General features: G+C 37.1%; 1 protein-coding gene across 3 annotated transcripts; it reads right to left on the bottom strand.

Annotated features, from left to right (window-relative positions):
* Nucleotides 1-1,040: 1,040 nt before the first annotated feature.
* On the bottom strand, nt 1,041-5,754 carry LOC117398100 (uncharacterized). Of its 3 annotated transcripts, XM_059016935.1 has the most exons (5): nt 5,622-5,754; nt 3,968-4,143; nt 3,506-3,595; nt 2,337-2,815; nt 1,041-2,127 (listed from the first exon to the last, which is right to left on the bottom strand). In XM_059016935.1, exons 2-5 carry the CDS (start codon nt 4,120-4,122, stop codon nt 1,619-1,621), a joined length of 1,233 nt encoding a protein of 410 aa, XP_058872918.1. In that variant the 5' UTR covers nt 4,123-4,143; nt 5,622-5,754; the 3' UTR covers nt 1,041-1,618. The 3 variants fall into 3 exon arrangements, with proteins under 3 accessions (XP_058872918.1, XP_058872916.1, XP_058872917.1); XM_059016933.1 differs by having other exon boundaries at nt 3,506-4,143; XM_059016934.1 differs by having other exon boundaries at nt 3,506-4,158; nt 5,622-5,750.
* Nucleotides 5,755-13,314: the final 7,560 nt, after the last annotated feature.

Here is a 13,314-nt window from a genome sequence, read left to right as displayed (position 1 = left end):
TGACAGTGTGTGCATGGCAGGGAGTCTGACATCAAGACAAAGACAGTTTGAATACCTGATCCTCTCATGGTCATGACAGTGTGTGCATGGCAGGGAGTCTGACATCAAGACAAAGACAGTTTGAATACCTGATCCTCTCATGGTCATGACAGTGTGTGCATGGCAGGGAGTCTGACATCAAGACAAAGACAGTTTGAATACCTGATCCTCTCATGGTCATGACAGTGTGTGCATGGCAGGGAGTCTGACATCAAGACAAAGACAGTTTGAATACCTGATCCTCTCATGGTCATGACAGTGTGTGCATGGCAGGGAGTCTGACATCAAGACAAAGACAGTTTGAATACCTGATCCTCTCATGGTCATGACAGTGTGTGCATGGCAGGGAGTCTGACATCAAGACAAAGACAGTTTTAATACCTGATCAATCAGTGTGAAAGTACAATGGTATTGTATCCAATGCCATCAATGTACAATGACCTAGTATGGTACTATAACGCAGTACAATGGTATATAGCTACACTATACCATGGTACTAGAAATAGTAACATGGTGTAGCGTTGCAATTAGATACCATGCTACTTCTTAGAAATTGAAAAGTATAATACAGCATTGTACATTGATGGCATAGGTTATGTACATACTGTATATTATACAGTACCATTGTACTGTACTTTCACACTGATAACATATCATATGGTACCTTGTTCCAAAATCCAGTGGTACAAGTACCATGGTACATTTTTATAGGGGATGTAACTGCAGCTTTTTAAAATCCAGACATATCAAGCAAACTAGGTTTGGGAGTTGTATTTTACCTCTGTCTGGCTGGCATATGTTTTATATAGATTGGATAGCAGAAAGGTGGGGGTATGGAAATGGGTTGTCAAGCCAAAGTTTTGGGAGCAATCAGTAAAGACACATTTCATTCACTTCCCCAGATAAACCTTTTGAAAAAACAAACAAATAGAGGTGTTTAATGTACTGTTTGTTTCACCACAAAGACAAATAAATAAGCAAAAAGGCCAATAAATCATGTATTGGTCATTCAATTTGCTTTATTTCACATCCTGAACAACAAACATTGAGATTTCAGAAAACTTTGGTGAGACAAACTGCAAGGCAAATCAAGCCTTCCTCAGGGCATTCAGAAGATCACAGAATGAATGCTCAATATAAAGACAGGCATCTAGAATGATTCAATTAATGTGAACACATCATATGAATCGAGACAACTGAGATTGACACAGCAACAAACAAGAACAAAATCCACACACCGATTACAATCCCAAGTATAAAAGTTATTCCCCTTACCAATTCATATTGATCAAGATGACATCAGTACCAAGACACAGCCACTTATTACAATATTTGGGAATTTGACATCCTTAAAACTAACCTAATTTCACTATTTTTTTCATTAAATAATTCTACGCAATTAAAAAAAATCCCTCGAAAATCAGAACCCCTACTTATAACATAAACCTGCACTGCTAACAGTTGCAAAGTTACTCCGCTTTTCACAAAAGCCTAATTTCCACAAAAATAATCAATTAGATTTGACATCTTAAATGAGAAATGCAAACAGCGTAAAGCACTAACAGTACAGGGGAAGCTCTTAGTAAAACTGCCCATCGCCTGTGTTGCAGATAGCTTTGAGTTTAGGATTGTTTTCCTTCAGCCTGTCTATCATGGGTTTGATATCCTGCTGGTAGAGAAGTTGGTATTTCTTGTTCCCTGAGAGCTGGTATATGTGCTGAGATATGTCCTCCAGTATGGTGATCAGAGGATCGAAAAAGAGAACGCTCCTGGTCTGCACCTCGGCCACCTGCACTCTTCCAGCCAGGGTGCTCAGGAAGTGGGTGGCATCTCGGAGCTTCTTCTGCACTTCAGCAGTGGCTGTCCGCTTCTGGGACAACTGCTGCAGCGTGCAATCAATCTCCTGCAAATGGCTTCTGGTGTTGGAGATTTCATTCTGCTTACCTTTTACGAGATCACAGTATCTGGCCACTTTGTTTGAATAGTTGTTGACTTCATCTCTCCACTTATACACAGCAGCTTCTGCATTCCTGGTAACATCCGCTGCATTGTTCATGGCCGTTTGAGAAATGCCAATCATGGTGCCTCCTGTAATGGTGCGATAGAGTACATGCATTTTAACAAGCTGTTTCATAGTCAGTTCACAATATCTAAAGCACTGCCTCCTGCTATTTGTGACAAACAATAATGGTATCCACACAATGGTGGTGGAATACAGACCTCTTTGTTAACATGTTGTGTTTGTCACAAAGATCCTAGCTGTCTGGGTGAAAAGAATTACAAAGCCAAATACTTACCAATTATTGGCCCAGCAAAGGGCATGAACATCAATCCAATTCCGATGTTCCTTTTCTCTACTTCTTGATGATACTTTGCTCTGGCAATATCAAGGTCTCGCTGTGCAATTTGTTTGTGTCGATTTGCCTCCTCCAAAGCATGTCCACTTTTCGTCAAGTTTTCATTGTGAGATGCAAGGCTGGTTTTCAGATTATTCAATTCTGTTGTCTTGTTGGTTTGTTCCCTTTCTAGATTGCTCTTCTCTGTAGTTAACACCAAATATTTTTCATCAACCTTTGCGAGTTGATATTTGGAAACTGTCTCTGCTTTTGACATGCTCTGGGTAGCTTCTTCAATCATGCTCCTGATTTTCTTATAGTCCTGTTCCATGTGGTCTTTGTCTGCAGTCAGCAGAAACGTTGTGAGTGAATCAATCGAGCCGACCCCTTGTTTCAGAAAGAGGAAAACTGACTCCAGAAATTTTGTTTTGTACTCTTCACTGCAAGAACAGACAAAAGTAAAACATAACAGAATTAATGGCAATGATTAGTAAAGGGTGTGCTGAAGACTTGACCTAAAGTAGGGTTAGCTTGAAGAACACCTGGCACCTTCTCTGTGCTTTCTCAGTGTGATTGGATGTAAATGGAACTAGATTACTTAAAATACCTCTATTCAGGAACCAGGCCATGGACCTGTGCTGTACTGCATGCCTGTGAGAAACACTTTGTTAAATGCAATGGAGAAGTGGAGAAGGCCTAAGAACCATGCACCAGCAAATGGGATGCATTTCCACTGCAATAGGTTATAGCTTATGCCTCAGTAAATGCATTTCTCAATGTGTTGGCAATGTGTCTAAAGTAGAAGTGATTACAGCAGTGGTGGGGAACCCATGTTCCAGGAGGGCTGGTGGTGTACCTCTTGGTTTTTGTTCCAACTGTGCCCTAAATTACCTAATTAGACATGTATTTGCTAATAATTGGTCCAATTAAGTAATTTAGAGCTCAATTGGAATGAAAACCAAGAGGGACAGCAGCCCTACAGGACCAGGGTTCCCCACCACTGGACTACAGCATTGAGAACAAGTGAAAAGTCCCATCATCTCAGCCTCACAGCTCTAGAAAGGTAACAAACAGATCAGCCAGTGCTTAATTGTTCAGTTAATAATGAGGAAAAAAGAAAATGAACTTACCTAACTGACAGTGAGCTTGTTGGTATTTCACTCTGGACAGGACAGACTATCCTCTGTCCATATTCGGTTGTGAAATAAATGCCAGCCGCACTGGTAATTTTGTTCCCATTAAAAGAGAAAAACACATTTTCAGTTGTATGTGAATAAGACCAGTGCCAAGCATGACCACCAATGAGCAGGCCGCCCCCTTCCTTTACAAAGCTGAGGAGCTCTGCAGCCTGGGTGTCATCATATGCACTCATGCAGTAAACCCCCATTCCCTCAATATAAGTGTCATTGATCTTAACCTTGGTTCCTGTGCTAGAGAGCTGAGTGGCTGAATACCCTAGGCTGCTGTGGAGACCAACCAGTGCATCTGGTGATGGTTTGAGCCAGTTTACTGCATTTTGAATGAATCTGGTAAATCTAGGAATCATCATGTAGACTTCATGAGGTAGGACCACCATCCGACCCTTGCCATACCGAGAGGCAGCGATCATGACATCCCCACTCGGAGTCACAGCAACTGGGAAGGCATCATCTCCTGTGGCTATCAGATTGCAAGGAGTGGATTCTCCAGTAAAGTCAAAGTGTTGCACCCCTTCCACCAGTGAAGCGTACGCAGCTTTGCGATCCATTCCTCAGCTGGACTTGGTAACCTACAGAAAAAATAACTATAAACTCTGCTGCTATTTATTTTGGTAATTGGGTGAGTTAACAGTCAATTATTTTACCCCCCTTTTCTCTTCAATATATTGAAGGTTTTAAGAGAATTTTAGTTGGGGTATTTTCAATTAATTATTTAAATAATCCACTCGATTCAAGATACAATACCTATAAACATTATATGGCCTGAGCAAAAGCGTAAACTTTGTTCACAAACATTACAAGACCTCTCGGCTAACAGGACGTTCAGTAGAAAACGTTGACCCTACTGAACACAGCACCCCTGGCTTCAAGGTTCTCAATTAAAACTGAACTAGGGTTCCTAAATGGGAAACCAGCAAATACCTTTAATCAAGCTGTGTGTGCCCCTGTTGTTGAATTGTTTACAGGGCACTGACTTTTCTAAATTCTACACTGCACAAATGAGGACATTACACACACACACACACACACACACACACACACACACACCTGGGGATAAAGAAAAGTTGTTTCAAATACAACGTTTACATGAATTAAAAGTTCACTAATTATTTACAAGACAGTTCCATATTTCAGATATCATATTCTGAATTTTCTTTAGAATGAGTATTGCAGTATTTTGAAATTGCTTTATTTGCTAAAAAAAAGAAAGAAAACCCCCTGAAAATGTGTATGATGTAATCCAAAATTTCAATTAACTAAAGCTCCCCAAATAGATTATTTAACACCTGGGATAATTGTTTAAAATGTACCTAAGCAATGATCCAACAAATGTGCAATAGTAATCTACTTAAAAGTTGATAACACAAATTAATGTGAGTGTTACAGATTTCAAAATAACAAACATTTTGTAATGTTGGGGGAGTGACACATTACTGTAATCTAATAACATTTTCTTTTTACTTGTAACTGTTGTGGTTCCTAAATGTGGCAACACATTACATTTTGTTAAAAAATAAGTTACATTGATAAAAAGGACTACCACTAATGCATAACATGGACATCATAAAGCGCTTCATCAGTGCAAGTCAAAACTAACACCCCAATGCACTTTTTATATCAGCTTACTATAAAATGATCAGGAAAATGAGGCACAAGCTTGATCTTAAGAAAATACTTTGTAAGCGTAAATCAATTTCACTGTAAAACAGTGCCTGAGAAGAAACTCATTGTAACTGTAACTAGTAGTACGTAAGTGCAAAAGTGGTTGCAAACATATGAGAAAAAGACGTACGACTTCCAAAAAAAGACACAGGGTGCAAGTATGCAGATGGTAATGTAATTTCAACCTGTCAAACAAGGTCTGAGGAGACCAACGACTGATTGAGACCAGAAATTGTGTCAGACTCTGAAGTATGAAGCAGCTTTAACTTCCCCAACTCTCTGTACAAAATGAAGCCACATGCAACTAAATCTGGTATAGTTTGCATTCTACATCACAGTAGGCAACATAATCTGGTAGAAATAATAAGAATGCAAGTTAGCTTACCTGTATTGCTAATGAGTCTGGAGTTTGCAGTGAGTCTTGATTGTACAGCTGCTGGTTTCTCTGAAGTGCAGACAATGCAGACAGGAGCTCAGTCTCTGTGTGAGAGGAGTCCAGGCAGACTGAAGCTTATAAAGGGTTCCTCTCCTGCACAAACCTGATTTGGAAACTTCCTTCATGATGTCCAGCCCTTTCAGCATTGCATCAGCATAACTCTTTTACACCAGCCCTTAACAAATGTAGCTCTGCATTATAAATTCAATAGAATTTATATGTAATAGTGGCTGTGATGAAACTCCTGAAAGCCTTTTAAGAAGGCAAAACATATTTTAGCTCACATTTAGAGGATGCCACATGATAAATAATTTGCTTTATTTATGTGTTCATTTAAATTTTGAATGATGTGTTTTGGTATGTAACTATTCACAAATTACTATTTGCAACACCCTAAGAACATTATCAACCCCTACCTCTAAAATGTTTCCATAATTTGAAAAAAAAAATCGATTTAAATCAAATAAATCTGATTTCAAATCTGATGCAGAGGTTTATAGGGTGATTCTCTTGTTCTATGTGACCAGTTGGTTATTACAAAAACCAGAATACACTCCTTGAGGACTAACGTTGATCACCCACTGACATGCAGAGAAGCTGTCTGGTTTGTCTTCTGGGGGGGGGGGGGGCATAATAAGTCTATACTAATTCCTATGGGGCCGTATGACTTATATATATTACTACTAAGATGTACACTGTATATTCTCACATACAACACTAGCTAAATATTCAAAATAAGTAGCTACTCTTAATAAACTAGGCTACTGTTTAAACCTATATGTTTAGGCAATCTTTTTTATACAAATGTATATTTGAATACCACCTAAAATTTCTTACATAACTGCTTCGTTTTTTTTTTTTTTTTTTTTTTTACTAATGGTGGATAATTCATTGCTGCAAGAGTTTGTTGCGCTCACATATCAGGTGGTGTCTGGAATGATCCAAATGCAATTAAAACAGCGGTTCAAAGATTAATGTTGCAAGGTGTATTTTTGAGAACTTTTTCTTCACTTAAGCACATTTGGAACGGAGCAAAACAATACTTGGAATTTTCTGTATTCCAGCAGGGCTCTACTTAACTGTAACATATCATCTGGTGTTCAGGTTTGAACCTGCCCCAGACTTCATGTTAAAGAGATTTGTATTTTCTCCCACCTGATTCAGGGCAAGATAAGGAAGGGGTGTCTTTTTGTGCTAGAACACTGACAAAAGACTCTGGGACAGAACGACTCCTGTCTCTCCCAAAAAAACCTTTCTTGTTATACATTCCACTGTATTGCAAGAGGCTCCTGTTTTAATGGCTTCTAAAGACTAGCTTGGGGGTAAGCCACCTTCGCTTCCACACAGGAATGAAAAAAGTCAACATTTCTGCTGTAAAGCGCAGAAGAGGAGCATCAATGAGGTACAAACCAGACCAGGGATGAATATAATTTTAAATATGGTTTGTAAAAAGTATATGTAAAATAATTAAATACATATTGCAAGTAATTGAAAATATTTGAAGACAGAACCCAGAAAGTAACTATTTTACTATTTTATATATATATATATATATATATATATATATATATATATATATATATATATATATATATATATATATATTTGCAAACAATATTTGAATATTAAAATTAATAATTGCTTCATTTGAGCATATATATTTAAATACTTCAACTATTGGTTGTTTGGTATTTAAAAATAAAATATCAAATACAACTATTTCTGGCCCAGGTCTGGTACAAGCACAGCACATTTATTTGTTTGGTTGTAGTATTCAGACCATACATACATAGCCAGGTCCCACGGCTCCTTTCTCTAACATACATATTAGAAGATTAGGAACCAACTATACCAACCAGGTACTTTTTAGATTCTCCCCAAGGCAGGTCTATACTGCTCTAATCTCCATGGGCGTCTTTTTAGACTAACTTATAAATGGCACACAAGTGTAACAAGAGTGACCATGTCATTTACACAGTGTGACATAGCTTACAGGCACCAGACCTGGGTTCAATTATAATTGAAACTTCAATTACAATTAAAGGGCAATTGTTTACTGAAATTGTATTCCATTACAACAACAGTTACAGTTCCCTTTCAATTCAACTACGACCACCAATGACATTATGTATGGGATATGCCTGCCCATTGGGTAGGTATTGATGAGCTCTCTATATCAGAGCAGCCGGAAGACCCCTTCCTGGGATGACACAGTTTTAAAGTTTAAGGCACTTTTGAAGAAATTGCTGAAGCAACATTTTGCCAGTGAGACCATGTTGGCAGTTCAAGATAATGAAGCGTAGGCCCAAGTTTACCATAAATCATCTGATAGTAAGATAAATACAACTGCTTTAAACAAGACTTTGAATTACAAAGACTTATATTGCTATTTCCATTTGCATCTTCTTTTTCATCTGTAGTACACGGATATTTTTCAACAAAGCGTTTGGTCATTTCTTCAATGTCTTTTACTGATGGGGTATTCTTTGGGTTGATGTCTCTTGCAATGTGAAACATGTTTGCAACTTGTTGCAGTACAAAACACTGTTGATTCTAAACTTTTTTCAGCCACTGTGATTTCGGTCGAGATGTGCATAGCTGAAATCGAACAGGATCCGACTATTTCTTGTGTCTTTGATGATGTTTTCAAAGGTGTGTTATTTTGGGTGGCATTCTTAAAAAAAACAAAACATTGAGGTGATTTTCAAGAACAGGTGTGTGCATACTCAATAACACCATACATGTATATTACAATTTAAAATGGCATCACTCTGCATAGATTAGCATGTTTAAAAATATCTCATTTAAAGCTCAATTTAGAGATATCTGTAAATCATTTTTTTAAAGATATCTCTAAATGATTTAGAGATATCTTTAAATATTTAGAGATATCTCTAAATGATCATTCGGCTTGCCATACTAATCTTGAGTGAGTTAACAAATGACATGCATTGTTCTCACCTGATTCTGTTTAAACCTGCATGTCATTCTGGCTCAGTCTAATTGCCAAATTCAGCGCATTAACTTCCATTGCGTTAGGTTCGGGTAGTGCGTTTGTTTTCTGTGCGCTTATTTTAATTGTGTTATACAGTATGCAGTTATGGCTTAACAACTAGTAGGCTAATTATGGTTTAAAGGGAGGTAGAGAAAGCTGAAAAATAAACAAAGAAAACTTCAAGCCCCAGGCTACTCATTTTCAATACTGCATTCTTTGAGGATCTGGAGGACGTACGATGTGTTGATACTTGTTTTTCAGACTTGGGGTTCAAGGGAGAATCTGCTTCAGGGCTTTGTAAAAATAGTTCGAGCATATTTTAAAAGGGCAGGACTTCCTTTCAGGGGACAGTGCAAATCATATAGGAACTTTTCAAAGTACTGATCAATGCAGTCATTAAAAATTGAGCTATGTAGTTCAGGACAGACCCACGACACAAACTATTTATGATAAAACTATATTGACTTAGGTGTGATATAAACCACATATGTGGGGTAGACCCAAAAGTTAGTTTACAGAGAATTACATGATCCATTCTTTCAGCATCTATTGATTTCTTATTTATTTTTTACAGTAGTTGCTTATTCACCTATAATAATATATATATATATATATATATATATATATATATATATATATATATATATATATATATATATATATATATATATATATATTGAAACAGCAGCAGCGGAACAAAACAAAAAATGGTAATGTTTTATTGTAAGTGTCATAAATATGTAATTAATTCATATGCAATTAACCTTGTGCTTACGTTTAATTACATATCAATAAACAGTCAATCGATATGTATGCACCCATATGGAAAGAACACATATTTTCAATATATTATAAATATAGTCATTGTATACTGTTTTATATGTTACCTATATGCAGCACATATCCGTATATTTATGTACATATATTCCTAATGTAAAAAAAGCAAACTGTGAACATATATGTTTTAAAATATGATGTAACTTGATTTGTATGCCATAAATATATTCTACACATTTATTTACAAAAATGTGAGTTATTGCACTTATTCCAAATAAAAACAATGAAAATAAGAACATTACAATATTTTTGATGTTTATTAAGTAAATAAAAGTATCAGTATTTTTATCACACACCACATTTTCATAACTCGTGTAAAATCACATCTGCTAATCTAAAAAGCATATATCAAATACATACAGGTTACATAAGATACAAGATACCTTAGTTACACAAGGCACAATTTAAGCTACCTTAACACCAACATAATTTAATTTTAACATTTTACTAAAGATCAATCCTCAACTATGAGATTTTCTATCAGTTGCTCCAATCTTTTGGGGCATATTTTCAACCTGTTTACTCTAGTCTTTAACTCCTATTACAAATGTCTGCTAATTTATCTAAACTAAAACCACCTAATATAACTCTGTTCAAATACGTTATTTGGTTTATTCTTTAATTTGTCAATTTTTAGACATGTTTATAGAGCAAGTACTTTTTCAAACCTGACTTTTTGTAACTCACATTTTCATCTACACAAAAGAAGCCCTGCTGCTTTCACCACAGACTGCATCCCCCATTGCAATTGTTACATAACAGTAATCCTTGAGAATAAAAAATGCTGCACATAATTTACTGCAACACATTTGCAAAAAAAGTACATTCTATACCCCAACAAAAATAGTAACCCTGTCAGGTGTGGCAGAAATACCTGGGTTATGCTTTGTGAACAGTTACTGTATTTTGGATTGTTACTGTTTCATTCATCTAGATGACAAAGATGGAAATAAGACTCCCACTGCACAGCAGTTGGAGCCATTTTGTGTTTTATGAGCTGCAGACTCTTGTTTTTTCTGCTTCTTCAGTACAGTTTATACAAGGACCTGCAGTTAATAAAACCTGAAATGGACCAAACAGGTATGCATTAGGGGTCTTATTTCCACCTCTGATCAGATGGAAATAAGATCCTAGATCCTAATAAGAACAAGCACTAGACTCTCAACAACCAATCTGTGGTGTGAAAGGTCCAAGTGTTCTGTACAACATACCAAAATTTTGATATTGTGGAGAACTTTGTACCAGACTACATGCATTGTGTGCTCCTAGGTGTAGTGAGACAAATGATGGCCCTATGGTTGGATTCACAGTATCACACAGAAAGATATTACTTGGCAGCTCACATAGACAACCTAGATTTTAGACTTCTATCTATTAAACCTCCTTGTAACATATCTCGGGTGCCACGTTCAGTAACGTTGCGTAAATATTGGAAAGCCCATGAATGGTATGCATGGTTGATTTTGTATAGTGTTCCAGTACTTAAAGGAATTCAGCCTCAAAAGTACTTTAGTCATTGGTGTTTACTAGTAGAGGCAGTTTCAGTTATGCTTGGTGAAAGCATTTTTACGAACCAGCTTGACTACTGTAGTGATGTACTAGTTCGGTTTGTTTTTTTACTCGAAAAACTCTATGGAGTCAAACAGTTCCTTATATAACACTATGTAACACAATTTTTGTTCCTGGGTAGTAAGTGTTATTTCCTAATTGCTTATGCCTCAAAAGTATAGAAAATGGCTAGTATTCCCCACAAACTTTGCTTTTGTGACCAGGACAGTGATATTTTGAAATTTACCTATTTCCAATGAGAAAACGGGCAAATTTGTGTCTTTTCGTTCACATAAAGTCAGAAAAAAACAACATATGAATCCAAATTAACATGTATTTATATTAAAGTAATACAAAAATGACTACAAAAGATTTAGAAGTGAGTAGTTTTTCGAGATTTACAATTATACTGTAAATCACTTTCACGAATCAGCCCCCAAATGTAGTCTCCCATCATGTTCTCGTTATACTGTCCTTGGTAGCGGCATTCAAAGTCCAGTATATCCTGGTGGAAGCGCTCGCCTTGCTCCTCTGAGTACGCTCCCATGTTCTCCTTGAATTTATCAAGATGAGCATCAAGGATATGGACTTTGAGGGACATCCTACAGCCCATTGTGCCGTAGTTCTTCACCAGAGTCTCAACCAGCTCCACATAGTTTTCGGCCTTGTGATTGCCCAGGAAGCCCCGAACCACTGCGACAAAGCTGTTCCAAGCCGCTTTCTCCTTACTAGTGAGCTTCTTGGGGAATTCATTGCACTCCAGGATCTTCTTTATCTGTGGTCCGACGAAGACACTGGCTTTGACCTTTGCCTCAGACAGCTTAGGGAAGAAGTCTTGAAGGTACTTGAAGGCTGCCGACTCCTTATCTAGAGCTCTGACAAATTGTTTCATAAGGCCCAATTTGATGTGCAGTGGTGGCATCAGCACCTTCCGGGGGTCCACCAGTGGCTCCCACTTGACGTTGTTCCTCCCCACAGAGAACTCGGTCCGCTGTGGCCAGTCCCACCTGTGGTAGTGCGCCTTGGTGTCCCTGCTGTCCCAAAGGCAAAGATAGCAGGGAAACTTGGTAAAACCGCCTTGGAGACCCATCAGGAATGCCACCATTTTGAAGTCTCCTATGACCTCAGAAAAATGCAGATATGTATCCACTTAGGCAGCTGGAACTAAACTGAACTGGTGGGCTTAAGGCCCCTGTATTTGTACTACTATTTATATTACTGGAAAGTTCTAGAAAGTTCTAGAAGTTACTCCAAGTTTACTCAGCACTGAATCTGTCTGGAATGTTCTGGAAAATAGGTAAATTTCAAAATATCACTGTGATGGTCACAAAAGCAAAGTTTGTGGGGAATAATAGCCATTTTCTATACTTTTGAGGCATAAGCAATTAGAAAATAACACTTACTACCCAGGAACAAAAAAAAAAAAAACATTTGTTACACGGTGTAATCAGTTTTTGCACAGTGTTCATGACTTGTGGTAATTCTTATCTTCCTTAGTCAACTGGAACCAACCCTGTGGTATCTTTGACACTGTTGTTTACCAACTTCTCTCATTGGTTGAGTTTTAGTTGCTATGGGGTGTCTATCAGGTCCCACAAAGTTGATTCCCCTAATACATGAATAACAATCCATATATGGTAATATTAACTGAGTAACTGGGGGGAAAAGAGGAATTATCACTGTCTCAAAGTGTTCTTTGTATGTCTATCATTTGAGACAGTGTCCTATTTTCATGTCGCTGACTCATGCACTCTTCTTTAGACAAGGCTACTGCTCCTTGGCCACATTCCAGCATGTTAGTTCAACATTGTAAATTTAATACCATGTTAACATCAAACTTCATATAATATCATAATTCAGGTTATATAAATCACAGAGATCACCCAAACACATTAGATTAGAGCTCTTCGTGTTATTATTCTATTACATTGCGATTATTCTATTAAGTACAAACCAATATGTTTAACTTTTTAATGCAAGATGTTTACATGAAATAATGACATTTTAAAAGGAACTCCAATTATAAATGTCTGCTAATTTATCTAAACTAAAACCACCTAATATAATTTTGTTCAAATATGTTATTTGGTTTATTCTTTAATTTGTCAATTTTTGGACATGTTTATAGAGCAAGTACTTTTTCAAACCTGACTTTTTGTAACTCACATTTTCATCTACACAAAAGAAGCCCTGCTGCTTTCTCCACAAACTGCATCCCCCATTGCAATTGTTACATAACAGTAATCCTTGAGAATAAAAAAT

Source organism: Acipenser ruthenus, chromosome 54, assembly GCF_902713425.1.
Source record: "Acipenser ruthenus chromosome 54, fAciRut3.2 maternal haplotype, whole genome shotgun sequence".
In the NCBI taxonomy this organism is placed as follows: domain Eukaryota; kingdom Metazoa; phylum Chordata; class Actinopteri; order Acipenseriformes; family Acipenseridae; genus Acipenser; species Acipenser ruthenus.
The sequence above is the reverse complement of the archived record's forward strand: the minus strand, read 5'-3'. Positions and strand labels throughout refer to the sequence as shown.

What these genes read in the sequence shown, in the direction of transcription:
- LOC117398100 (XM_059016933.1), bottom strand. Translation starts at nt 4,122, where the DNA reads ATGGATCGCAAAGCTGCGTACGCTTCACTGGTGGAAGGGGTGCAACAC. An exon ending in ACAAGCTCACTGTCAGTTAG is followed by an intron (nt 2,816 to 3,505) that starts GTAAGTTCATTT and finishes CTGTTCTTGCAG; the next exon opens with TGAAGAGTACAAAACAAAAT. An exon ending in CTTTGCTGGGCCAATAATTG is followed by an intron (nt 2,128 to 2,336) that starts GTAAGTATTTGG and finishes GCACCATTACAG; the next exon opens with GAGGCACCATGATTGGCATT.